Source organism: Vombatus ursinus, unplaced genomic scaffold, assembly GCF_900497805.2.
Source record: "Vombatus ursinus unplaced genomic scaffold, bare-nosed wombat genome assembly UNPS02004184.1, whole genome shotgun sequence".
In the NCBI taxonomy this organism is placed as follows: domain Eukaryota; kingdom Metazoa; phylum Chordata; class Mammalia; order Diprotodontia; family Vombatidae; genus Vombatus; species Vombatus ursinus.
The window spans coordinates 296,129-319,540 of NW_020943962.1; the positions used below are offsets into that span (position 1 = coordinate 296,129).

General features: G+C 56.8%; 1 protein-coding gene across 2 annotated transcripts in view; it reads right to left on the minus strand.

Annotated features, from left to right (window-relative positions):
* The window catches only part of LOC114053886 (apolipoprotein B-100-like), a 41,492-nt gene that overhangs the window by 13,655 nt on the left and 4,425 nt on the right, over positions 1 to 23,412 (minus strand). For both annotated transcript variants that reach the window (XM_027877005.1, XM_027876997.1), the window contains exons 6-25: positions 22,601 to 22,756; positions 20,834 to 20,958; positions 20,232 to 20,317; positions 19,374 to 19,599; positions 17,426 to 17,653; positions 17,068 to 17,185; positions 16,828 to 16,974; positions 15,650 to 15,861; positions 13,930 to 14,167; positions 13,377 to 13,553; positions 12,449 to 12,640; positions 10,731 to 10,898; positions 10,045 to 10,256; positions 9,565 to 9,750; positions 8,894 to 9,015; positions 7,849 to 8,059; positions 7,232 to 7,407; positions 6,965 to 7,152; positions 5,943 to 6,073; positions 5,246 to 5,628 (exon numbers count right to left, since the gene is read on the minus strand). In XM_027877005.1, the coding sequence (XP_027732806.1) occupies positions 5,246 to 5,628; positions 5,943 to 6,073; positions 6,965 to 7,152; positions 7,232 to 7,407; positions 7,849 to 8,059; positions 8,894 to 9,015; positions 9,565 to 9,750; positions 10,045 to 10,256; positions 10,731 to 10,898; positions 12,449 to 12,640; positions 13,377 to 13,553; positions 13,930 to 14,167; positions 15,650 to 15,861; positions 16,828 to 16,974; positions 17,068 to 17,185; positions 17,426 to 17,653; positions 19,374 to 19,599; positions 20,232 to 20,317; positions 20,834 to 20,958; positions 22,601 to 22,756 (3,682 nt within the window). The remainder of the gene's footprint in view (positions 1 to 5,245; positions 5,629 to 5,942; positions 6,074 to 6,964; positions 7,153 to 7,231; positions 7,408 to 7,848; positions 8,060 to 8,893; positions 9,016 to 9,564; positions 9,751 to 10,044; positions 10,257 to 10,730; positions 10,899 to 12,448; positions 12,641 to 13,376; positions 13,554 to 13,929; positions 14,168 to 15,649; positions 15,862 to 16,827; positions 16,975 to 17,067; positions 17,186 to 17,425; positions 17,654 to 19,373; positions 19,600 to 20,231; positions 20,318 to 20,833; positions 20,959 to 22,600; positions 22,757 to 23,412) is intronic.

The following is a 23,412-nucleotide window of genomic DNA, read 5'->3' on the forward strand; positions in this document are numbered from 1 at the left end:
CACAGGGCACAACATTCAGCAAGGCCACTGGACTTTAATACCCCACAGCTGCCATAAAGCCCACGCACTGCATTCCATGGGGAGGGAGGCAGGAGCCCTCATGCCAAAGCCCATCAGGTGATCCCTGCGTAGACCATGACAGCTGCTGATGAAATTAAACAAGGTCAGCTGCTTTCCCCAATGACCTTTAATTCTTCCCAGATTATAATGGACAGGAAGAAGTGGGGAAAAGAGTAAAGCTGCAGAGACTCTGCTAACATCCGTGAAAATGACAGGCGGGAGAGACAAAGGAAGGACCTGCTAAGCCTTCCTCCTTCACTGCTCTGGAGAGCGTGTGTCACACAAGGGCAGCACCCACAGTGACATGTGTTCACAAGATGGCTCCATGCCACCAAAGGAAGATAAAATGATGGCTGCGTGGTGCTGATGGAGGAGAGGGAAGCGTGTGGGAGGCTCCAGATTCACAAGCAGGGGAAGTCCTCTCCAGGGGCACAGAAGGAGGCCCGCTCCCATCCTACTCCCAGTCCAGCCTTCCCCTCTGGCCAGTGCACTCCCTTCCTAACGAGCTTGTGGAATGACCACTAGATGCTTATTCTGCACGCATGCGTACGCACACACAGACACACACGTGTGCGCGCGTGTGTGCCCGTGTTGCCTCTCCATCAGAATGGAAGCCCTTGGGGAGCGAGGACTATCTCTTTCTCTGAACATGCAGCCCCAGAGGCCAGCACAGGCATGCACCTGGTAGGTCCACAATAAATACCTGCTGATTGGTTGAGGGAGGGAGGGAATGCCCGAGCTCTGGCAGGTTCTGCTCGACTGTGGGGGTTCTGAACGTGGGCCAGCTGGGAATCGAACAGTCTAGGGCCACTCCCAAGGACCACAGACCAGGTAGGTCCCAGATGGGCCTTGGAGGAAGAAATTGGGACCCACCCAAAAGAAAGCATGGAGTTTTGAAGAAACGTAGTCAGGCTGCTTAAAGTGTTAAGTGGTAAGTAGCCGGAAAAGTGACGCTCCCCACCACCCCGGGTCAATAAAACTGGACTTTTCAAACTGCCTCATCAGGGCTGACCCTGGGGGTTTTGGTTTGAACATCTTCCTACTCTGACCCTAATCCAGGCTCTATCACCTCATCCCTGTGGCCACACCCTTCTGCACCCTGCCCATGTGGTCTCATACTGCTCCGTTCTTGTCCCTGGCTTTTCTGTAAAACCTCTTTTTTTTTTGGATGAAAGGGGAGGCTCTAAACATGAAGCCTTATGTTCCATTGCTCCATCATGAAACTCTCCCAAAGACCAAGCCCTAAGCCGCCATCGGCAGAGTCGGGACAAATCCAAAGCCCACCCTGTCATGGAGATCCTCTACAGACCGGACTCGTCGTCTGGACTGTCAGATGATGCTCGTTGCCTTGACTTGACTGGAATGACGCAGATGCCATCCTACTGTGTCTGGGTCAGACCCTAGGCTGGGCCCCGAGGAGAAAGAAGCCCAGGACAAACACACAGAGAGAAGAGAAAGGAGGAAGACAAACCAGGCCGAGCAAGGGAGGCAGCCGTTCAGTCTTTTCATTCCTTCAGCAAACGTCGAGGAGGTGTGCCTGGGCGGGGTGCTGCGTCCCTGTGCTGCCCTTATGGAGCATTAGACCTAGTCAGGGCAAGGTGGCCCCCACCCAAATCTATAACCTCCATCTAATAAATCCAGGACCACAGCCCAGAAGAGACGAGGGTGGAGGAAGGAAGGCTCATTTTCAACAGGGCAGGCCAGGAACGGCTTCGTGGAGGGAGGGTCCCTTTGAGCTGGGCCTTGAGCAATAGCCAGGAGTTCAACAGACAGAGGGGAGGGGCAAGGTGGTTCAGGCATAAGGTTCAGAATAAGGAAAGCAGAGATGTCAGGTGTGGCTAATATGGGGTACCCATCGAGGGCATTAGGGAGAGGGGAGCCTAGAAAGGGAAGGTGCCGGGGGTGAAGGGCACAAGGAGTTTGGACACTATTCAGTAGGCACTGGATTGGGTTTGAGTCCAGAAATCACAGAAAAGCATCAGGATGAAGGATGGCCTGCAGAGGGGAAGGCAGGAGGTAGGGAGGCCAGCAAGGAGGCTGTGCCCATGGGAATTGAGAGAAGGAGATGGACATTGCAGGCGTTGCTGTGATGGTAGAGACGGGGCCTAGGAACCAGCTGGACTGGGGGGGAGAAAGAGGGGAAGAGACCAAGATGAGGCAGAGGTCCCGACCTTGGGGCAGTGGGAGGGCATCAGGACGAAGCATGGAGTCCTAAGGAGCCTTAGAAAGAAAGGCAGAGCTCGGCTTGGAATGTGGAGAGTCTGAGGGGTCAGAGGCTCAAGACAGAGGTCAGGGCTAGAGATGCAGATTAGGGAATCTGGCATAGACAACAACAAAGACTTGGCCTGTGAATGACCCTGCCTAGGTGGGGAGTGGACAGAGAGAGAGAGGACGGCTGGCCCTTCCACAAAAAGGGGGATGCCAGAGGACATTCAACTCCAGATGTGTCATGGGACCCCCAACCTGCATGGGAGGGTCATGGTACCTGCCATCACTCCCCCAGATACACCCTATCCACCTACTAGCAAAGCCACTTAACTTCTATGCCTCAGTTTCTTCATCTGTAAGATGGACTGAATAGAATGACCATGTGCTTTACAAGGCTGCCAGGCAGACAGCATTCCACAGGCCTTGGAGCACTACAGGAACGTGTGGTTCCTCATCCTCGGACCCCCTCCAGACTGACCACTACTCCCACCTGCCTGGGAGCCGTTGCTCAGGTCACTCTCAATGGCTGGCCTCCTCTCTTCTCTCTACCTAGCTATCCTTTGTGGCTGAACTCAAGCCCACCTCCAGACCAGTTGTGCCTCCAGGGACCGCCCCCTGCTATGGACACTCCCCAGGCGGCCCCTAGAGTGCCTGGACGGATGTGTGCACACAATGCCTTCCCCTGGGACATCCCTGTTGGGCTGGTTTTGTGGCAGGGACCCCAAGCAGCTACTGTGTCTCCTCTTTTCTGCTGCCTGTGTATGGCTCTTGTGGCCTTAACCCTGGGAGGAAGGGAGGGAGGCAGGAGGAGAGAGGGCCAGGCCAGGAGCCTTGTGCTCTGGGCCATTCAAGTCCACCCCGGCAAGGCGATGCTGAGGCTGGGGACCAACACCAGGTCCTGTTGACGTACCCTCCCGTCTGCTGCCCCGTCCTCTGCTGTCACAGTGGCCTCCCTCGCCCTCCTCCTCACTGCCTCCCTGCCTCTCCAGCTCATCCTCTACACACCTTCCAAAGGGACTGTCCAGAAGCCTGAGGTGGAGGTGGCCCCTGTCATAAGTCCACAAAAAGCCCTCGAGGCTCCCCAGATACTCATCCCCCTGCCTTCAGTGCAGGGTCCTCCCCTTCTGGCCACTTCCTCTTCTCCATCCATACAAGACCCTCCTCCTACCTCCCTGCCTTGGCAGAGGCCAAATCTTCTAAGCCTGGAATACTCTCCCTCCTCATGTTCACCTGTCCAACTATCGCGCTTCCTTCAAGACTTAGATGAGGGCTCTCTCCTGCCTGAGGCCGTCCTGTCCTCTCAGTTGTGACTATTTCTGCCCCCTCCTAACCCCACAAATATCTTTATATTTCTTCAGTATATAGCATGGACTTATTTCCCTGGGCCTATTTGGTGTCTATACAATACAAGAGAAGCTTCTTCAAACCCAAAGGCACCATTTCATTTTTGTCTGTGGGGCCTCAGGACTGGGCTCAATGGATGGCACATAGTAGATATTTTAATAAATGCTTGTTGAAACAATGAATGAATGAATGAATGAATGCATGCATGCATGCTTGGATAGATGGATGAAGGAAGGAAGGAATGTTTGGATAGATGAATAGCTGGGTAGGTAAAGGAAGGAATGAATAGATGGATGAATGTATTGGTGGATGGATGGATGGATGGGTGGATGAAAGGATAGATGGAAGGATGGATAGATGAATGAGTGGATGGATGGACAGATGGATAGACTACATGAGATGAGGTGTGTCTGCTCGGCACCAAGCAAGGCATTGTCTGGAGGAGGAAGCAATCTGTGTGGGTTGCTGTAGGCGAGTGGGAGATGTCCATGGAGAGAATACATGTGTTCATTTTGGAGGGAAGGAAACAGGTTTGACTGTGCCTGGGGGAAGAGTTAATCTAACCCAGCTTGCCAGACATATTCAGCCTCTGCTCCGGGGAAGGCACTGGGAGACGAAGGTGCAGAATGATGCAGTGTCTGCCTTTGAGAAGCTTATGGTCTATGATGAAAACTCATACCACTGCAATATTTAGGTCATATCTACATAGGGGCATGAAGGCTCATAAAAATGATGGAAAAACCTGGCAAAGAAGCTAAAGCTGGCTTTCGTGTATTCTATGAAAAATTAGTAAATTTGTGGAAGGAACTGTCTTCCTGAAATGTTTCTAGTTTTTCACATCTCTAAAGGGCCTGGAGTCACAAAGACTCATCTACTTGAATTGAAATCCAGCCTCAGACACTTACTAGCTGTGTGACCCTGGACAAGGCACTTAACCCTGTTTGCCTCAATTTCCTCATCTGTAAATAAGTTGGAGAAGGAAACAGCAAACCACTCCAGTATCAAATCCAGCCTCAGATACTTATTAACTGTGTGACCCTGAGCAAGTCACCTGCTTGCCTCAGTTTCCTCATCTGTAAAATGAACTGGAGAAGGAAATGTTAAACCCCTCCAGTATCTTTGCCAAGAAAACCCCAAAGGGGGTCATGAAGAGTCAGACACAACTGACATGACATTTTATGAACAAACCCCATCCTACCTAACCAAGAGCCTTAGGTTTGTAAAAGGAGCGAGAAACCCAGGCCCCGGGCCCATTGCCCTCCTATTTCCTGGAGAGTTTGCCTTTCTGTAGTGATGTGGCACCCCAGCCAGTGTCTAGCACAGAAAAGGGCTCTGGACATCTGCCCCGCTGCCTGTCTCAGGCTGCGGTCTGCCTCTGGAGTCAGGCAAAGGTCTCTTTCTCACGCCGACCCCAAACCTTCTCCTCTGCAGGAGATGCACCCCCAGTCCCTTCCAGGAACACTCCCATGTCAGGGCCCTGATGTCCCCTCCTCGGGTTCCCAGACCAGGCAGAGGCAGCCGGCCCTCCTCACTCCAGAAGCCATGCCTAATCACCCAGTGCACGGGCACCACCGCCAATGCCCAGAACCCCCCCAACCCCGGTAAGATGACTCCAGGTGGGGCACTGGCTCACCTTGCAGACTGTAGGAGAAAAGACTGAGGGCTGAGTTGGCTTTCATGTGGTACCGGGATTGGAAGCTGACGTGCTGGGCCGTGTCGGCCGTGGTGTTTCCACCAGTGTAGGAAGCCGACCAGTTGTAGAGGTTGCTGTAGACGTTGGTGGAGAGTTCCAGGATGCCCAGAAGGGGCACCTTAAGGGGGTAGGACTTGGGGATGGTCAGTGGAGGCAGCTTGAGCTCCCGCGCCGGCCACTGGAGCCCGATGGCCTGGAGGTCCAGAGCCGACGTCCGGATCACCCGGCTCAGCTGAAGCTGCTCCAGTGACTTCCCACCAAAAAGCAAAGGAATCTCGACCTTCACGTGATTCTTGTTCAGCGTGTATCTGACTCGGCCATCACTGTAAGCAACCAAGCAAGTGAGCGGTGAGGCTGCAGTGGAAGGGCGCAGACCTAAGGACCGCGGCTCTGGTCCTGGTGTTGCCACTAACCAGCTAACTAACTAACTAATAATGTGGCTCTAGGTCCGTCGCTGAACTTCTCTAGCCTTGCTTTGCTCATCTGTAGAATGGGGAGAATACTCTGTGCACTCCCGCATTTAGGAGACGGTCTTTCCGTCTTCCTCTTGACCTGCCAATGCCTGCCTCACGAGCGGCTCACTCAGCCGCGGTGCCCACCCCTGCAGCTCTGCAGACCCTTTCTCTTCCTCCTTTACCTTTTCAGGAACAGGTTGTCAGGGACCTGGAACTCCGGCATTTCCCATTCCTGGACACTCTGGAGCTTCCTCTGCAGGGTCTCGGCGTAAGGAAGGCCCTGGGATGCCTTCTGAAACCATGTGTTGGTTGCCTGGGGGAGGGAAGAGCAGTTTCAGGGCAGCAGGGCTAGATTTGCTGTTAAGATTCTAGGAGAGGCCTGGGCCACGCTGGACGATCTGGGGAGGGTGTGGAGTGGACATGGCAGGGGAAGGGGAGGCCCCGGAATGAGCCCTCAGCCCCCTCAGGAGGAGGATGCTCTGTGCACAATTGGAGCCCAACAGGCAGAGCTGGGGCCAGGGATGGCTGCTGCAGGCGGCGGGCATCAGGGCCCAGTGGGTGTGTGCTGCCCAATGGGAGACATAGAGTGTGAATGCTATGAAAAGCCAAGCCCCATCTCCAATGACCATTCTACCAGGCCCCTCCCTCCCATGGGGGCTGGGGCACCACGGCCTCTGAAGAACCCAAGATGAGTCTCGGCCAGTGAGGGTAACAGAGAGGCTCTGGGCTGGGGTCCCCTCCTCTCCTTCACTCCAAAGGAGAACAGGAGGAAAGGACCTCATTAGGGAACGGTATGTCAGGAGGAGGGGATGGGTGGGCCTCCTAGTGCCACGGGGGGACATCTAGGGCCCTCTGCTGGTACCACGTGTCAGGGTGAGGAGAGCAAGGCCTCCAGGACACTGGCGCGCTTTGGGGAGGGTGTGGGAGGAAGCACCTGGGAGGCAGCCCCCGAATCAACGAGGTCACAGGCACGCGGGAGCAGGCCAGTAAATGCCCCAAATCCACTCCTCCGCTGCCTGAGGCCTTCACCTTGTGAGGTACAGGGACACGAGCCCCGCTGAAGGCTCAGAGCTCCGCACGACCAGGCGCGGAAGGAAGGTCCGTCAGTGCAGCCTCCCCTGGCCACCGTGGCCCGGCCAGAAGCGTGTGCGTCCCCTCGTCCCCCCAGCCAGGCCAACCGACGGCCAGTTCGGCTCACACTCACCGCTATCAGTTTGGAGCCGATGTGGCGAATGGTCATGTCCGTGTGAGCGACCTTGCGGTCCAGCCAGTCCTGTGAGTATTGGTGCAAGCTCCCTCTGTACTTGGAGACCTCTGTGAGGACTCTGGATGCCAGCTTTTTGGTCTCCGTGTTAGTGCCCATATTCCATTCAAATTCAAGCTTCTTCTCATCTGAAAATGCAGACGGAGTTAGTGGGTGCGTTTCCGGAGAGTACCCAGTGGGCACCGGGGCACCCAGCAATGCCCTTACCATAACGCCATGCCACTTTCTTGGAGACGGTCGTGCCCAGGGCGGTCGCGGAGCTGTCCATCTGAATCAGAAGCTTCTTGGAGGACCGGCGCACCAGGGTCTCGCTCCTGGCCTCGGCCTGCAGGAAGGGCACTGAGAGCACAATGCCCACCGTGCCCTGTGCCTTCCGGTCACACCTGTGAAGAGCCGAACCAGACCACAGCGCATGTCAGCATAAGCCATGGGTGCAAAGTCCTGTGTGAGTGCCTGGACGAAGAGGAGGGGGCTGGAAACCGGGCCTGCCTCAGTCGGGTTTGTGGAATCCAGCAAGAGCTCGGAGTAAAGCTGTCGGCAGCAGTAATAATAACAGCTACCATTTATATGGTACCTACTGTATACCAGGTGTGGTGCTTTACAAATATTATCTCATTAATCCTCACAACCATGTGGGAAGGGAGGAGCTGTTATTATCCCCATTTTACAGTTGAGGAAGCTGAGGCAAAGAGGTGAAGTGATTTGTCTAGGGTCACTCAGCTATTAGGAGTCTGAGGCTGGATTTGAACTCAGGTCTTCCTGCCCTGGGCCATCTTGCGGGCTCCCATCTGGGCTGGCAGGGGCAGAGACGCTCCTAGGGTTACCTGATGTGTCCAGTAAAGGTCGCTTCTGTGGTCTTTCTGTCCTGGACATCCAGGGTGAGGCTGTAGAACACATTCTCCTCATCTGACTGATCACGGATTCTCAGGCTGGTCCCAAGGTCCACCTCCAAGTCTGGCACCTGGAGGTCGCTGGTCAAGGCCATGCGGCTTCGGTGGTATTTGAATGTCAGCGTGGCCTCACTGGGCATTGGTCCTGAAAGAGCGTCCCTTCCTGACTGCTCTGTCCCATCCCCCGTCAGGCCCAGATCTGACCTGCCGAGCCTGAGGAAGCCGCAGGTCATTCCTGACTCAGGACGCTGCGTCCAGCTTTAGCTGGGCCCCCCATCTCTGGGTCTGCCCCCAACCATGTTTACTTCTCTCTGTGGATCCAGGGAAACACTGGGCTTTCTCTGGGTCCTTCCCTTCCGCCACCCTCTCTCTCTAGGTGAAATATGGCCCCTGCTCAGGGCGGGGGGGCCCGGAGGCAGGAACACTCATGACCATACACACGTGCATATACTCAACCTTGCAATGCATGCATGTACACTCATGCACAGACACACACACCCATGCACACGCAGACACAGGCATGCTCACACCCAAGCACAAACACTTATACACACATGCACACTCACCCATGCACAGGCAAACTCACACCCATGTGCACACAGGCACAGGTACACTCACACCCAGGCACATTCACACAAACACAGTCACATTTATGCATACACCCAGGCACACTCAAGCCCAGGCACACACACACCCGTGCACACTCACATCCAGGCATACTCACACCCAGGCACACTCACACCCAGGCACACTCACACACAGGCACATTCACAAGCATACTCACACCCAGGCACACTCACACCCAGGCACATTCACACAAACACACTCACACTCATTCATACACCCAGGCACACTCACACCCAGGCACACTCACACACAGGCACACTCATAAGCATACTCACACCCACGCACACTCACACCCATGCGCACACACAGACACACTCACACTCATGGACATACCCTGAAGGGTGGCACTCACCTTCTGCCTGCACAGCAAACCTCAGCTGATCCACTAAGTTCCTCCCTTCCCCCTGCAGCTCATAATTCACAAGCGCCGTGTATTCCTCTACATCCCCCGTAGGCTGGAGCTCCAGTTCAAACCTGAGGAAAGGATGAGGAGCCAGTCACACCTGCTGCTCAGAGACAATCGCTTCAGGCCCCAGGGTGGACTGGCTGCACCCCCATCCCTGCCATGGGGTTGGGGCAGAGCCCAGGAAACCCTGGGGATCCCAGAGTCAAGAGGGGAGACGTGGAGGGTGAGGCGCGGGTCACCTCATAGCCCTTTGTAGACCCGACTGTGGTGGTCAGGCATCATGCCTTTCCATGCCTGGCACCACCCTCCCTTGTACGGTATAAGGCTGAGGCCCCTCACCTTCACACCCATCCCCTCTAGAGCTTCCCAGGGGTCCCGTGAGAGGCCGGGCTACAGGGGGAGGTAGTGAGGCCCCGTAGAGGGGTCCCACCCCCTCCTTTCCCGGGGGAGGAGACAGGACCAGAGAAGAGAAGGGACCCACCTCCCCACCCCCATATACTCATCCTCAGCAGGGCCAGGGAGGAAGGCGGAGCTGGAGTGCCCCAGCCCCCCATTAACCAGCTGGGCAGGCGAAGGGGAGACCCTGTGGGGCCGCGTGGGTCAGGGGGGGCCAGCACCTGGTGTCCCCGGTGAGCGGGTAGTAGGGGGCCGCCTCGATGGAGCTGGCGTTGGAGTAAGCCAGGGTGGAGCAATAGTTGAGGCCCCTGAAGAGGGGTCTACAGTCTGACCAGGATCTTCTGTTCTCGATCAAGGGCGGAATCCCCTTGGAGTACGTAGAGGTGGAGACCAGGTGGAGGGTGTTACTGAAAGAGGGACAGCTGCTGGTGAGCTCTGGACCCCTCCCACAAGCCCGAGGCCGAGGACCGGGTCCTCACACTCCCAGCTGGCCTGGGCTCTTAGGCCGTCTCCTCACAGGGTCTGCCTCCTTGAACCCCGACTCAGGCAGACCCAGCCCCTCCCTCCCTCCTTGCAGAGAGTGGAGAGGGAGGTGGGCAGACCTCAGGGCCCCCCTGCATCTGCCAGGAGGGTGGGGCCAGGGATCCGGCCTCACGTCCCCCGGCCACCCCGGGCGCTGCAGCCCGGCCTGGGAGACCTACCTGGCTTTGAAGAGCTTGACCCGGTTCTTGGGAGCGGGGATGGCAAACTTGAGCTGGCCCTTGGTCAGAGCCACACGAGCCTCCAGGCCAGACTCGTGGTAGAGGTTGGAGTTCATCTGGACCCCGCTCCAGGCAAAGTCTGGAACGGTGACCCCCAGGTGGGTCACAAACTCCACAGACACTGATGGCTTGGCTACCAGCTCTGCCTGCATCTGGGGGAAGAGAGAGCAGGGGAGAGCGGGGTCTACCTCAGGCTGAACCCTCTGCAGCCTCCTCAGGCCTCCCAGGAGGCCTCTGGTCCCTGCCTGTGCTTGTGCAGAGGGCAGGGGCTTGGCTGTGATGCCCTTGGAGAGGTAGCCACCTGCAGGACCCTGTGAATCTATGACGCCCTCTCAGAAAGAACCTGAGCCTTAGCCCGGCCCCTGCCCCAAACCTCAGCTGACCAGAGGATCTCGGTTCTCAGGGGCGCCCGACCTCCAGGATCCCCAAAGCCTCCCCCGCCCCTGTGAGCCTGCCTTGGCTGTGGGATCCTGGGCGAGAGCTCACAGCTCGTCCTGCCTTAGCCGAGGGTACAGGGAGCCATGCCTTCTCCCTCCTAGCAAGGATGCCCAAGCCTCTCATGGGTTCCGCCTTCTCCTTCCTTCTGCCCTCTCAAGCCCCGCGCCTGCACCCACACCAGGACTCACGTTAGTCACTTGCAGCTTCACCCCAGCCATGACTCCAGGGGTGACCAGGCCAGATGTGGACAGCTGGAGTGGCAGCCCGACTCCGGTGGGGAATTCAACGGTGTTTTCCATGAAGATATAGTGAACAAAGAGGTCATTCTTGGAGCCTTTGGTGAGGGCCTCAGCAATCTGGGGGTACACCAAGAAGCCACATAAGTGGGGTATACAGTAAGTGACCGGGAGGCCCCCAGCATGACCTGAGTGCCCGGCACAATGGGGCCGTCCAGGCACCTGACTACCGCCAGGAAGCTCCCGGGGAACAGTGAACACATCCTGGCCTGACTGAACACCCCATCTTTTCTGAAGACTCCCGAAGACTGCTCAGGGGCACCCAAGCCTGGGGTGTCTGGCACATGGTGTCCTTTGGATTGGGACAGCTCAGTGATAAGAGCCCCAGGCCTGGAGTTAGGAAGACCTGAGTTCAAATCCAGTCTCAGACACTGACTAGCTGTGTGACCTTGGGCAAGTCACTTAACTGCTGCCTGCCTCAGTTTTTTCAACTGCAAAATGGAGATAATAATAGCACCTCGCTCCCATGGTGGTTATGAGGATCAAATGAGATGAGAATTGTAAAGTGCTTAGCACAGCACTTGGCCCGGCACACAGTAGGTGCTATGTAAATGCTATCATCATTATCAATCATGGGATGGTATTTACTCAAAGCATGTTTTGTGACCCAAAGTCCCTCTCAGAAACTAAGTAATGTCAGTCCATGTCCCTCCTCCTCCTCCTCCCCTCGCCTCCTCCCCTAACCTCCTGCCTCCCCGGCTTCCTCCATCCTTTGGCAGGAAGCCTTCCCTACGACCCTCCATGCCAGCGCCTTCCCTCTGGGGTCACCTCCAGGGCGCCCTGCCTCCAGCTGGACCGCACAGGGTTGTTTGCATGTTGTCTCCCCAACTAGACTGGGAGCCCCTTGAGGACAAGCGCTGACATACAGCAGGTGCCTAATAAGTACTTATTGACTGACTCACTGACGGGTGCTTTGCTACATGCCCTTATGCTCTGGGTGAGTTTTTGTTTTTTAAGCCCTGTAATAATAGTAGTAACTATGAAAGGCAGTGTGGGACCGTGGGACAAGGTGGGCGCCTCGGGGCCCAGAAGAGCCAGGTTCGAGCCTTGCCTCTGACACTGACCAGCCGTCAGCCCCCTAAGAATATCAGTCATGGATGAGGTATCCAGGGATAGGGCCACCCTCTGTGCCTGCGTCCTCAGCACCTCCAGCAGAGTAGGCTAGAAGGGGCCTAATAAATGTAGCGGCCTCCTTCCTCATTTCTGCTAGCCAGATCCCTTGACTGCCTTAAGGCCCAGCTCAGGAGCACCTCCTCCCAGAAGCCTCTGGGATTGCCTCCAGGTCTGTAAAAGCCCTCTCCCTCCTCAGACCTTCCTAGATCCCTTCCCTCTCTCCTCTGGCCCATCCCTCCTGGGGCAGTCCTCTTCATGGGGGCAGCTTGCTTTCCACCCTCGCACCCCTGTCCTGAGGACAGAGACAACAGTGCCTTCAGGCACCTCGGAAAGGTGGGCACCTGCTGGTTGCAGACTGGGGCCCAGACTCAGGTGTGCTGGCCCTCAGAGGGACCACCAGGCCAGGCCTCAGCCTGGGCTCTCTGTGTACCCACCCACCCACCGTCAGTGACGGCTCCCAGGTCAGAGCAGCAGGACGCCAGGGCCCGGGCACTCACCATCTGAGGAAGGCCCTGCAAAGACTTCACTGTCCTGAGCAGCGCCGTGCCCATGACCTTGAAGTCCTCCAGCCTGACGTAGCCCAGCTCCTCACCCAGAATGCGCAGGTAGGCCTGGGCTTCGGGGGCTTCCCTGGACCCCAAGTCTTTGAGGAGTTTCTGAAAACTGAGCATGAGTCCATTCACCATGTCCTGCAGATTCATGAGAAAGAAGACAGAGGCCAATGACCATAGGTCCCTGTCCAGCCGATGATGACGGGATGCCAGCACCCATTAAACAGCAGAACCAGACAATTGTCAGAGTTGGGGTGGGGGTGGGGGGAGGCCCAGAGAGAACCAGAGGTCGAGGGGTCTAAGCATCCGTGGAAGAAACTCTGGGGAAACAGGAGCGTGGCCTCAAGGGCTGGAACCAGAAATAACAGGGGTGGGGCAAGATGCAAAGAGGAAGATGGAGCCTGGGGGTTTCTGAAGTAAAGCCTTCCTGACAGAGCTGCCCCCTTCCTGAGGCGTGTGAAGAAAACCTGGACGTCCACAGGCTGGGTAAGCCGCAGAGGGGCTTCCCGGCCAGGGATGGTCAGATGAGGCCCTTTCTGGCTCCCAGATTCCAATAGTCTGTGGCCTGGGTCCAAAGCCCACCCATGGGACAGGTGAGCAAAGCAGACGCCCAGGCTGACCTGCATCACAACCCTGCAGCCCCCCATGGAAAGCAGCCATGGCGGGCAAGGCCCCCCGCAGGGAGGAGCTTCCTGGTTTGCCCGGGGACCTTCCTAAAGCAGAGGGGAAATGAATTTTGTTTTTCTTCTTCTTACACCAATTGGAAATTAGTAAAGAAAATGACCCAGCATCCCTTCAGAGAGAAGCATCAACGAGATTGAGAGCTGGGCAAGAATTCTGGCGTGTGACTGAGGCAGGGCAGCGGTCTAAGTACCTGGTCCCTCTTCTCTTCCTTGGTGTAGCCAAAGTGGTCCACTAAGACCTTGGAGACTGGGTCGGGAACTCGGCCGTCTACCCAGTACAAGGCTTTGGTGGCACTGTCTGGGAAGAAGCCCTGCTTTCCAAAGAGTGCCTCCAGGGTGGGCTCATAGCCTTTCCCCTCCAGGCCGACCTGAGGAGAGACGAGACAGTCAGCACAGAGCTGCTGGGATCCCCTAGGATAGATACCCCTGGAAGCACTTACTTCTGAGGAGTGGTAAAGGCAGGAGGCCCCTATGAGATGGGGCAGCTCCCAGCCCCGCCAAGAGCTAGCTCCCTGGCACAGGTGGCAGCCTCCTGCCCTTGCCCATCCCGAGAGCCCACGTAGGAAGGGTGCCTTCCTTCCGTGGGCCTGGTTTGGCCAGTGCCAAAGTTCTCTGCCTAGAGGTGAGCTCCTGAGGGCAGCCAAGGGGGGAGAAAGAGGCTCCCCACCCCCACCCGTCTCCTTGGGGTGCCTGACCGACACATTCTGCCCGTGGATGCTAGGCGGCAGGCTGTGTATGACGTACCTCAAAGAGGTCAGTGGGATGGAAGCCAAAGATGGAGAGCGTGGTTTTCAGCATGGTCTCCTTAGGCAGGTAATTGTGGGGGTCAAACAGAAGGTTCCCTTCCACCTTGGTGGAGAAGGGACTGAAGCGGGGGATAGAAAAAGCTTTGGAGAACTGATAGTTCTGAGAAAACCTCCTGAAGTCCATGGCTGCGGGGAGCTGGGAGTCCTGGAGAGCCTCTTTCACTAGGCTTCTGAGGCTGCAAAGGAAATTAGGGTTCACGGGAATGCCCCAAGGCACTGCAGCTCCCAGGCGGGCTTGGAGTTCTGACACAGAACTGAGCTGTCATCTCCATCTTTTCCAATACGTCCCCTCCTCTCCTCTGACAGCGTCACCCCTAGGGGCAGATCCCCACCCCCTGGCCCCGTCCTCTGACAGCGCCACCCCTGGGGGCAGATCCCCACCTCGTGGCCCCCTCCTCTGACAGCGTCACCCCTGGGGGCAGATCCTCACCCTCTGGCCCCCTCCTCTGACAGCGTCACCCCTGGGGGCAGATCCCCCCCTCGTGGCCCCCTCCTCTGACAGAGCCATCCCTGGGGACAGGCCCCCAACCCCTGGCCCCCTCCTCTGACAGCGCCACCCCTGGGGGCAGATCCCCACCCCCTGGCCCCCTCCTCTGCCCCCACCTTGGGGCAGGCCTTCATCACCTCACACCTGGAGGGTCTGCCTGTCTCAGATCTCCCCCACTCCAGTCCATTCTTCACTCAGTCACTGACGAGATTTTCCTAAAGGGCAGGTCTGACTGTGTCACCCCCTACTCAATAACGTCTCGTAGCTCCCTATCACCTTGAGGACCAAATACAGAATTCTGTGCTGGTCCTTCAAAGCCCCTTCTTGGCCTGGCCGCCTCCCCCGACGCCTCCACATCCTCAGTGACAACCCTCATGTTGTTACACACCAGGACCCTCCAGATCTTTCTCACCTGGAACCCTCTCCCTCCCATCTCCATCTCCTGCTTTCCTCTCAGACTCGGCTCAAAGACCCCTTGGCAAGATGCTTTTCCTGGCGCGTCCTCACCTCCCGCTGCCTGTCCCAGCCCCTGAGACCAGCCTGCCATGGTGAGAGTTCGTGTGTCCCCAGCGCTCCCAGGTGGTCCCCCTAGGAGCGCCTAGACTGTGCTCCTTGAGGGCAGGGATCCTCTGTGGCCTCTCCTTGTGTCCCCAGCGCTTTGTACACAGTGAGTGCTGTATAAATGCTTCTGCTTGGCTGACAAATCTGGCCAAGCCAGGTCTCTGCTCAAAGACCCTCAGTGACTCCCTCTGCCTAGCATTCCGGGCCTTCCCACTGGAACATCCCCTGACTGCCTCCTCTCTAGGCCCTCGCACCCTCAACGCCTCCTGCTTCTCATCTCCACGCCTTTGCTCACACAGTCCTCAAAGCCAGGAATGCCCTCCTTGCTTCTCTGGGCCTGTCTTAAAGGCTGACTCCAGGAAGTCTGCTTTGCCCTCATCCCAAGACCTCGCCTCTCACTATGCTCTGTCATGACCCTGACCCCTACGTCCCCTCTGGTAGCGGGGTGACGGTGGCGTGGCAGTAACCAGCGTGCCCCCCTACGCTGTGTCTGGTGGCCCCTCGGTCCCTCCCTGCATCCCGGGGCCCACAGAGCAGATGGAGGACGGAGCCAGCGTGGCAGTGACCAAGGCCTCCCCGCGGGTGCAGGTAGCTGTTTCCTCTTCCTTACTCTTGTACACTCAGGTCCTCAGAGACCAGAATGTTGGTGATGTGAGACACCACGAAGCTCCTCACTTGCTCGCTCTTCTCGGTCAGCAGGGCAGGGATCACGCGGTGGACGGTGTCACGAGTGGGCTGCCTCATTAGCAGGAGGTAGGCGGCCAGCCGCTTCTCTTCCGGGGAGGCGCTGTCCAGGAAGGTCTGGAGAAGGACGCTGTGCACCTGCAGTCACAGAAGGCACAGAGCGCTGGCGTCATCGCGGGGCGCTTGTCTTGTCTCAGGCCGGCCAGCCAGACAGCCTGGGCTCACCCCAAGTCCTGGGCCTCGATTTCCCTCTCTGTCAAATGAGCCCAATCAGATGTGAGCGCCCAGCCTCCTCGGGTGGGTGTGAGGGAAGCATTGTTTGAAGCAGACCACCACAAAGATGGGGCTGTGCTCATTACACTCATTACAGGAAGAATGATGAGCGCTAACCTTTATGAGGCCCTACTATGTGCCAGGCCTTCTGCTAAGCACTTTGCAATTAGTATCTCCTCTTCGCCTACCAACAACCCAGGAGGCAGGTGCTGTTACTACCCTCACTCTATAGGTGAGGAAACCGAGGCAAGCAGAGGTCAAATGACTTGCCCAGGGTCACACACAGCTAGGAAGTCTGGGGCTGGATTTGAACTCAGGTATCCCATATCTAGGCCCAAGGTCAGGGGCTGGGCCTGGCACTCCACCCTCTCCCAGTGGTCTGCCCAGAGTCCAGCCCAGGCCCAAGCCCACAGGAGGCACTCAGGAAATTCTTGTGCTGTGAAACTGAGAGGACAGGTCTGGCCGGAGCCAGGGACCCAAAGGAATTATTTACTGGTCATTGCGTTTCCCCTTTGGTCAGCTGACCATCAAGAAAATAGCCTTTGTTTCGAGTCTGCTTTGCTACAAATGGGGTGGTGAGAATAGAGAAGAATAGATGGGGAGGGTCAGGGGCTTCTTGGACACAGTGGGCGCCTGACCTCCATGCTCTGGGGAGCCTGCCCAGAGGCTAGGCTGGGCCGGGGAAGCCACCCCAGGCCGCCCCCATCATCCGACGGAGGGAGCCCAGGGCTCGATCTCGCTGCAGAAATGCCTACTGAGTGGGGACGGCAGGCCTAGGAGCAGCCCCTGGGTCCCTCAGCCCCCCAGGCCAGCCATCTGCCACGGACTCACCTCCTCGGTCAGCTCCATCTTCCGGAGAGCCTGGATCGCAGCTTTCTGCACCGAGAGGGAGGGCGTGGGACTCTGGATGCATTTCAGAAGGGAAGCCTTCAGCTCTGGACTCACCTCCTCCAGGGTTCTGCCCATGTTGCCGATGACCTGTCAGGAGAAGAAGGAGAGGGCCCCCCATTAGAGGAAGGCAGGAGACAATGAGGCCGGCCAATGGGGCTCTGCTTAGGGAGTCTCCAGTACCCTGAGGGTGAGGTAGGCGGCTTCCTCACTGCCCGAACACTCATTCCCAAGCCGGGAGATCAGGTAGTCAGTGACCTCCTTCAGCTCCTGTGACACCGTTGCCGTCTGTCGGTGGAATCTGGGGGGCAGAGAGCAGAGTTAGCAGGGCCTTGAAGACCCTGGTCAGTGGTGCTGCATTCCTCTGAGACTCAGTTTCCTCCCCTGTCACGTGGCTTAATGCCAGCCTTGGTGCCCACCTCATAGGGGTATTGGGAAAAGGAGGCTTTATCCATCTTGAGTACCCTGTGAAGGTGAGCTGAGTGAGCCCAGGGGCCGTCCTCAAGCCCCTGACCCACCCTCAGGAACAGGGGGCACTCACTTGTTGACCACGTGGCTCAGGGCATAGAGAGTGATGCGACTTGGCCGTTCCTGGGCCACTTTGAAGATCTCCCGCAGCCTCTGGGCAGAGGGGTTGGGAGTCAGCGCCATGATGTACGAGGCAGCGTCGATCAGCAAAGGGTTGACTTTCTCAGTTTTCAGCCAGTGCAGGATGTGTGAGTAGCAATGGGGTTGTCCACACTGCACCAGGGCCTGCAGGGCAAGGGGGCTGGGGAGACAAGAGGACACAGGGCCTGACTCATCCATCTTCTTTGGCCCCTCCAGCTCAACAGAATAACTTTACCGTGCCTCCAGACACGGACAGCCTTGGTTGCTTGGTGGGCCTGGAAAACCTTTGTCTCCCTCTCCATCCACCCTCTCAAGCCCAGCCTGGATACCTGCTGGCCCCGGGCTGCCTCCCCAGTGCTTCCTCCCAGGGAGGACCTTCCCTCTTGACCCCTCTCTCATGCACACAACATGGAACACTGTGTACCTGAGCTCTCTGAGCTGGGGTTTTGTCCCCCAGAAGACTGGAAGCCCGCTGAAGGCAGGGGCTTCATCTGCGCTAACCCCTGGAAGTTCCTTAGGGCTTAGCCCACAGCTCTATATCTAGGCCCTGCCCGGCAGATGCAGCTGATGGCTCCTTGGGCCACGGCCATTGAAAATCTCATTCCTTCTTCTGGACCTTTCGGTCTCTTTGCCCAACTTTTCCTCCCTGGGAAGTCCTTTCTGGCCTGGCAGCCAAATCCTTCCCACACTTCCGGATCCTGCTCAAATCCTGCTTTCTCCATGGAACTCTCCCTGACCACTCAGTGCAGTGATCACCCCCATGCCTAAGCCTTCTCTGACCCCCCAGTGCACTGATCACCTCCATACCTAAGCCTTCCCTGCCCCCCAATCCCGGGATCACCCCCATGCCTAAGCCTTCCCTGACTGCCCAGTACAGCAATCACCCACCTACCTAAGCCTTCCCTGCCCCCCAATCCAGGGATCACCCCCATACTTAAGCTTTCCCTGACCCCCCCAGTGCAGCGATCACCCTCCCCTCAGTTCCCAGGGCCCATAGGCTCATGTGCCATTGTTGCATGCTCAGGTCTAGGCTGTCTGGTGCCAGGGATTCCCTGAAGGATATGGGCTGTGCCTGCTTCCCATTCCAGCAGCGCCAAGGCAAGGTTGGCACAGATGGTGCTCCCTGTGGCCACCTCCAGAGTACCAATTCTGAGATCCTAGGCAGGTCTCCATGTATATGTAGGTGTCTCCTTAAGCTCCCTGAAGGCAAGGCTGTGTCCTCACAGCAGCAGAAGAGATCTCAGAGGACATCTATGATAAACTATGCCCAGTTGAAGGGCCCCCTTTTTGATCTCTCTGACAAGTGGTCATCCAGCCTGAAAGGGAGCTCACCCCTTCTATGCTAGTACAGCTCCGGTTGTTAGAAAAACCTTCCTCCCCTCCAGTCCTCTCTGCTTTATCCCCTGGGGCCACACACAAGGCAAATCCCTCTTGCACAAATACTTGAACACTCCCAGCCCAGGCCCCCAGTCTTCACCTTTGCTGGCTAAATACGAGCCACTCCTTCACTTCACCTGTCCCCACTTGGCGTGAGCCCCAGGCCCTGCCCCACCTGGTTCCCCTCCAGCTCCCCTGCCCCTCCATGGCTTTTCTCACCCACTACCTGCTCTCTGAAGAATCACTCTCTGGTTTTGAGTCTATCTGGCTGTCTGATTACCTAGCTCCTATCCCTTTAGATAAAATGGGGGCCTTGGGCTGTCTCTCTGTGTCCTCCGCCCAGCTCCAGGGCCTTTGCAAGGCTTGCTGCTGGCCAGTCCAGAGTCTCCTCTAGATTTCACAGTCATGCCAGACACAGGCCTGTCCCTCGTCCTCTCTGCCCCTCCCAGGCCCGCCCCTTTCCTACTCCAGTTTTGCAGGCCTGGTGCCCCTGGTGATGTTACCTCGAGACTTCCAGCATCTTGGGCCACAGGGAAGTGAAGGCCTCTTCGTTGAGGGCCCTCAGGCCGGTAACCAGCCTACTGAAGAGCTTGGCTCGATGCTCATTCTGCTCCAAGGCTGACAGCTTCTGCAGCTCCTCAAGGGTCTTCAGAACCACCTCCCCTCCCTCCTTGGTGGGGGCTGCAGCCTCCGAGCTCTCCAAGGCAAGGCCTCTCTTCTCAAAAGCATCTGGAAGGGGGAAGGGCCACGTCCAGGATCTCAGGACTGGAAGGAGTCCCCAGGTCTGAGGACCCGCCTCTCCACCAATGCCTCGGCACGGAGTCACCAGTTGGCCCTTTCTGGTGGTCACAGGGAGTTCACTACTTTCAGAGTCCATCCACTGTGTTGTCAGCAGATTGGGCTGAAATTCAATCTCCCTGCCACTCATTCTCCATTGGGTAGGTCCCTTCCTCTCCCTAGGCATCACACTCCTAATCTATAACAAGAGGATCTCTATAGACCCCTCCCCCAACTCTGAACTCTAGGGCCCCATCATCACTTATGCTAACTGGCATAGAAGGAGGGCAGGTTGAGGTCAAAAGGAAGCTGATGGGGCCAGAACCAGGTCACTCACACCCAGCACCCCTTTCAGTCTCTTGTGCCCACTCCTATCACTCCCAGAGTCTACCCCATCCACAAAAGACGCTGCTGGGAACAGCCTTCAATGACTGTGGACGTGGTCCAGCACAGGCACAGAGACCTGAAGGATGCCAAGCACTCGCTGAGGGGGGCCCAGAACCCACATGCCCTGACTCCAGAAGCTGGGCTTTCCCCACTGCCCAGCCTTGCCTCTACCAGCCTTCCACAACCACACAGCCCACCTTCATCAAAGAAACGGCTGTTGGTCTTGGGGGTATCTTCAAGTTTCAGGGTCTGTGTGATGTGGGCCATCATGCCATACTGATTCCTGGAAGGCAGAATACAGCCTCTCCTCAGCTGTGCAGCTCTGAACTCCTTCCGTCACCATCTCTCCAAACGCTGCCCATCTACCCTTCCTGGCCTGCTCCGGTCAGGCTTCCTCCAGGAGGCCTGCCCCAACCTCCTGGCCCACCCCAGCTCCTAAGCACTGCCTGTCTGTCCCCTTCACTGGGCCTCATGGTATTTAGGGCTCTGGTTGGGTACCCTCAGCCAGACTCTGGCCTTGCCTGGTCACCACCCATGCCTCCCCATGGATGCCCGCTGATTGGCTGGGGACCAATCCCACAGCCCAGGCAGGGTGTCCTTCCTCCTGTACAAGCTGCCGGGACCCTCTCCGCTAGGACAAACTCTTTCTCTGCTTCAGGCCCCACTGGGCTCAGCGAGGCCCTAGTATATTCTGGATAATCTTGTTCACCTGACCTTCCTGCCCCATCTCTGCCCAAGCCAGGGCTGGGCACACAGTGAAAGCCAGGAGCCAGGAGGACTGCTGGCCAGGGAAGCATACTTGTAGGAGAAGGGCAGAAAGAGATGCTGCTCCTTGCAGACAGCTCCCACCACGTGCTTCTTCCGAGGGTCCAGAGTGTACACGCACTCCTGCTGGCTGCTGAGCAGCTTTGACAAGGGGCTGCCCTGGAAATGAGAATCAGGAAGGATATCCACCCTTCTCAGCTCCAGCACCAGCCCCTTCTCTTCTGTGTGTGCAGGGGCTGGCAAAGGGGAGAGATCTGAGCTCAACCCAGCCAGAACAAGATGCTTGCTTGTTCTGGACAAAGCTTTCCTCCCAGAGATCCTGGCACCCTGATCTCCTGCCTTCTCTGGCTTTGGAGAATCCTTGTTACTCTTCTAACCTGAGCAGCCTAACACCTGCTATCATCATCCCCATCACCATCATCAACATCACCATGATCATCACCATCACCGTCATCACCATCATCACCATCACCATCATCATCATCCCCATCAGCATCATCTTCATCATCATTATCGTCATTATTATCATTTTCTGTTTCAAGCCAGGGCATCTCTTCTTTCCAGTCAGACTGGCAGGGCCAGCCCCTGGGATTCCCCTAGCCCAGGCCAGCCCAGCAGCCCCAGCATGCCTCATTGGGCACAGTCAGACCACTGCTTCATAAAGGCTTCTTAAATTCATGAGACTGTTTCAGGCAGCCAATCAATCACTGTGTTTTAATCAAGGGCCTTGTCCTCTGCACTTTCTTGGGACACAGAAGAAGCTTGGCCACTGTCTTAGCCTAAGGACCGCACCTTGCCTCAGTCCCACTGCTGTAGCCTGAGGACTTTGGCCTTCCTTTTCTGTGCTGTCTACCCCAGTTAGCTCTTTACAAGAAGGAATCTCCTCAATATTTCTATTTTTTATCTGCGAGCATAGTCAATGCTTACTACTTCGTTCATTCCTTTGTTCATTCATTTCTTCATTCACTCACTCCTTCCTTCTTCGTTCATTCATTCATTTCTTCATTCACTCACTCCTTCCTTCTTCATTCATTTGCTCATTCAGACTATGTGCTGGACATGGCTAGGCCGTAGGAAACAAAGCTGGGAATGAAGCAGCCTCTGCCCCCTGGGAGCTTACATTCTAGTTGGGAAACCACCAAGACACAGAGCAACAGAAACCTAGGTAGACTTGACAGCAGGAGAACAAGCCGTGGCCAAGGGGTCATCACCGAAGCTTGGCTGCCCTTTCCCAGCCAAGGGACAACATCTCTGGGGGGGGCACATGAGGCTTTTGCTGCCTGAGGCCCAGACAGATGTTTACAGAGAATCAATGCTCAGAAATGGGTCGAGAAGGGGTGAGTCAATTCCCAAGACCGGGTTGATGAAGTCCTGAGGATGCTGGGCTGCTAGACAGAATGGCCCTGGGGCTGGGTCCGGGTCAGTGGCTCAGGCCCATGGGAGGTAGTGTGTGTGTGTGTGTGTGTGGGGGGGGGTGGCATTAAAGGAGAGGCTCAATCACAGTCTCTCTGCTGGAGGGTGGGGTCAGCCTCCTCCTTGAGACCCAGACACGGCTGCCCACCTCCTCTCAGGGCCAGTGGGCATCGCTGTCTGATGCCTGCAAAGGCCCTGATCCCTATGCAGAGAGCCCTGGGCTGGCAGGTAGCAGCTGGGCGTCCTAATCCCACAGTGTGGCCCTGGACCAGTGCCTTCCCCTCTCTGGGCCTCGGGGGCCTTGGTGAGACCCCTCCCAGGTCTGAGGTTTGAAAGTTTTATTGACCATGACTCTGGACCCCAAGGACCTACGAGGACAAGCACTCACCAGGCCTTTGATGAGGGCAATTGGACTTGCAGCCTTGCTGATGGGCTTGAATCCATCACATTTTTCCAGGTTTCTGTTGATCAATATTTCGGTTGCAACATTTCCTTTCCTTGCCCGGACTGTGACGTCACTGGAGCAGTTCCCATACACGGTGTCCTGGGCAGGAGAGGAGGAAGCACATTGGGGGTCAGTGCCCACGGTGGCCCCTGGGGCAGGAGGGGAGCAGCAACGAGGTGGGAAGACTCCCTGCCCAGCAAGAGTGAGAGGGTGGCTCCCAGGGGCCACCACCTGGGTCAGCATCATAATGAATATTTTCAGAAAATTCTCAGTTTTTGAAACCATTTCAGTTTTTTGGAAATGAGTGCTGTTTTAAGAGGGAAGGCTGCTCTCCTGAGTCCCAGACCCCTCTCTGCTCTGACATCTCAAGGTGGGGATGCTCCATCCCTCTGCTCAGAGGGATCTTAGAGGCAGGGCTGTCTGCAGGCCAGGAGGCGGCCCAGCTCCTCCCTCTCCAGGGCCAGGGCCAGGGCAGTGAGGAGGGAGGTCAGGATTAGGACAAGAGGACGCTGTGGCCTCTGGATTGGGAGCCACCAGACACTGGTTTTCTTTCAAATTCCCCATTTGGCTTGGGCAGTGGGTATCCTGCCAGCATGGTGTTAGGCACATGATAGGGCAGCTAGGTGGCACAGCACGCAGAGAGCCTGGAGTCAGGAAGACCTGAGTTCAAATCTGCTCAGCTGTGTGACCTGGGGCAAGTCACTTTTATCTCTGCCTCAGTTTCCTCAGCTGTAAAATGGGTCAATTCGAGGCTC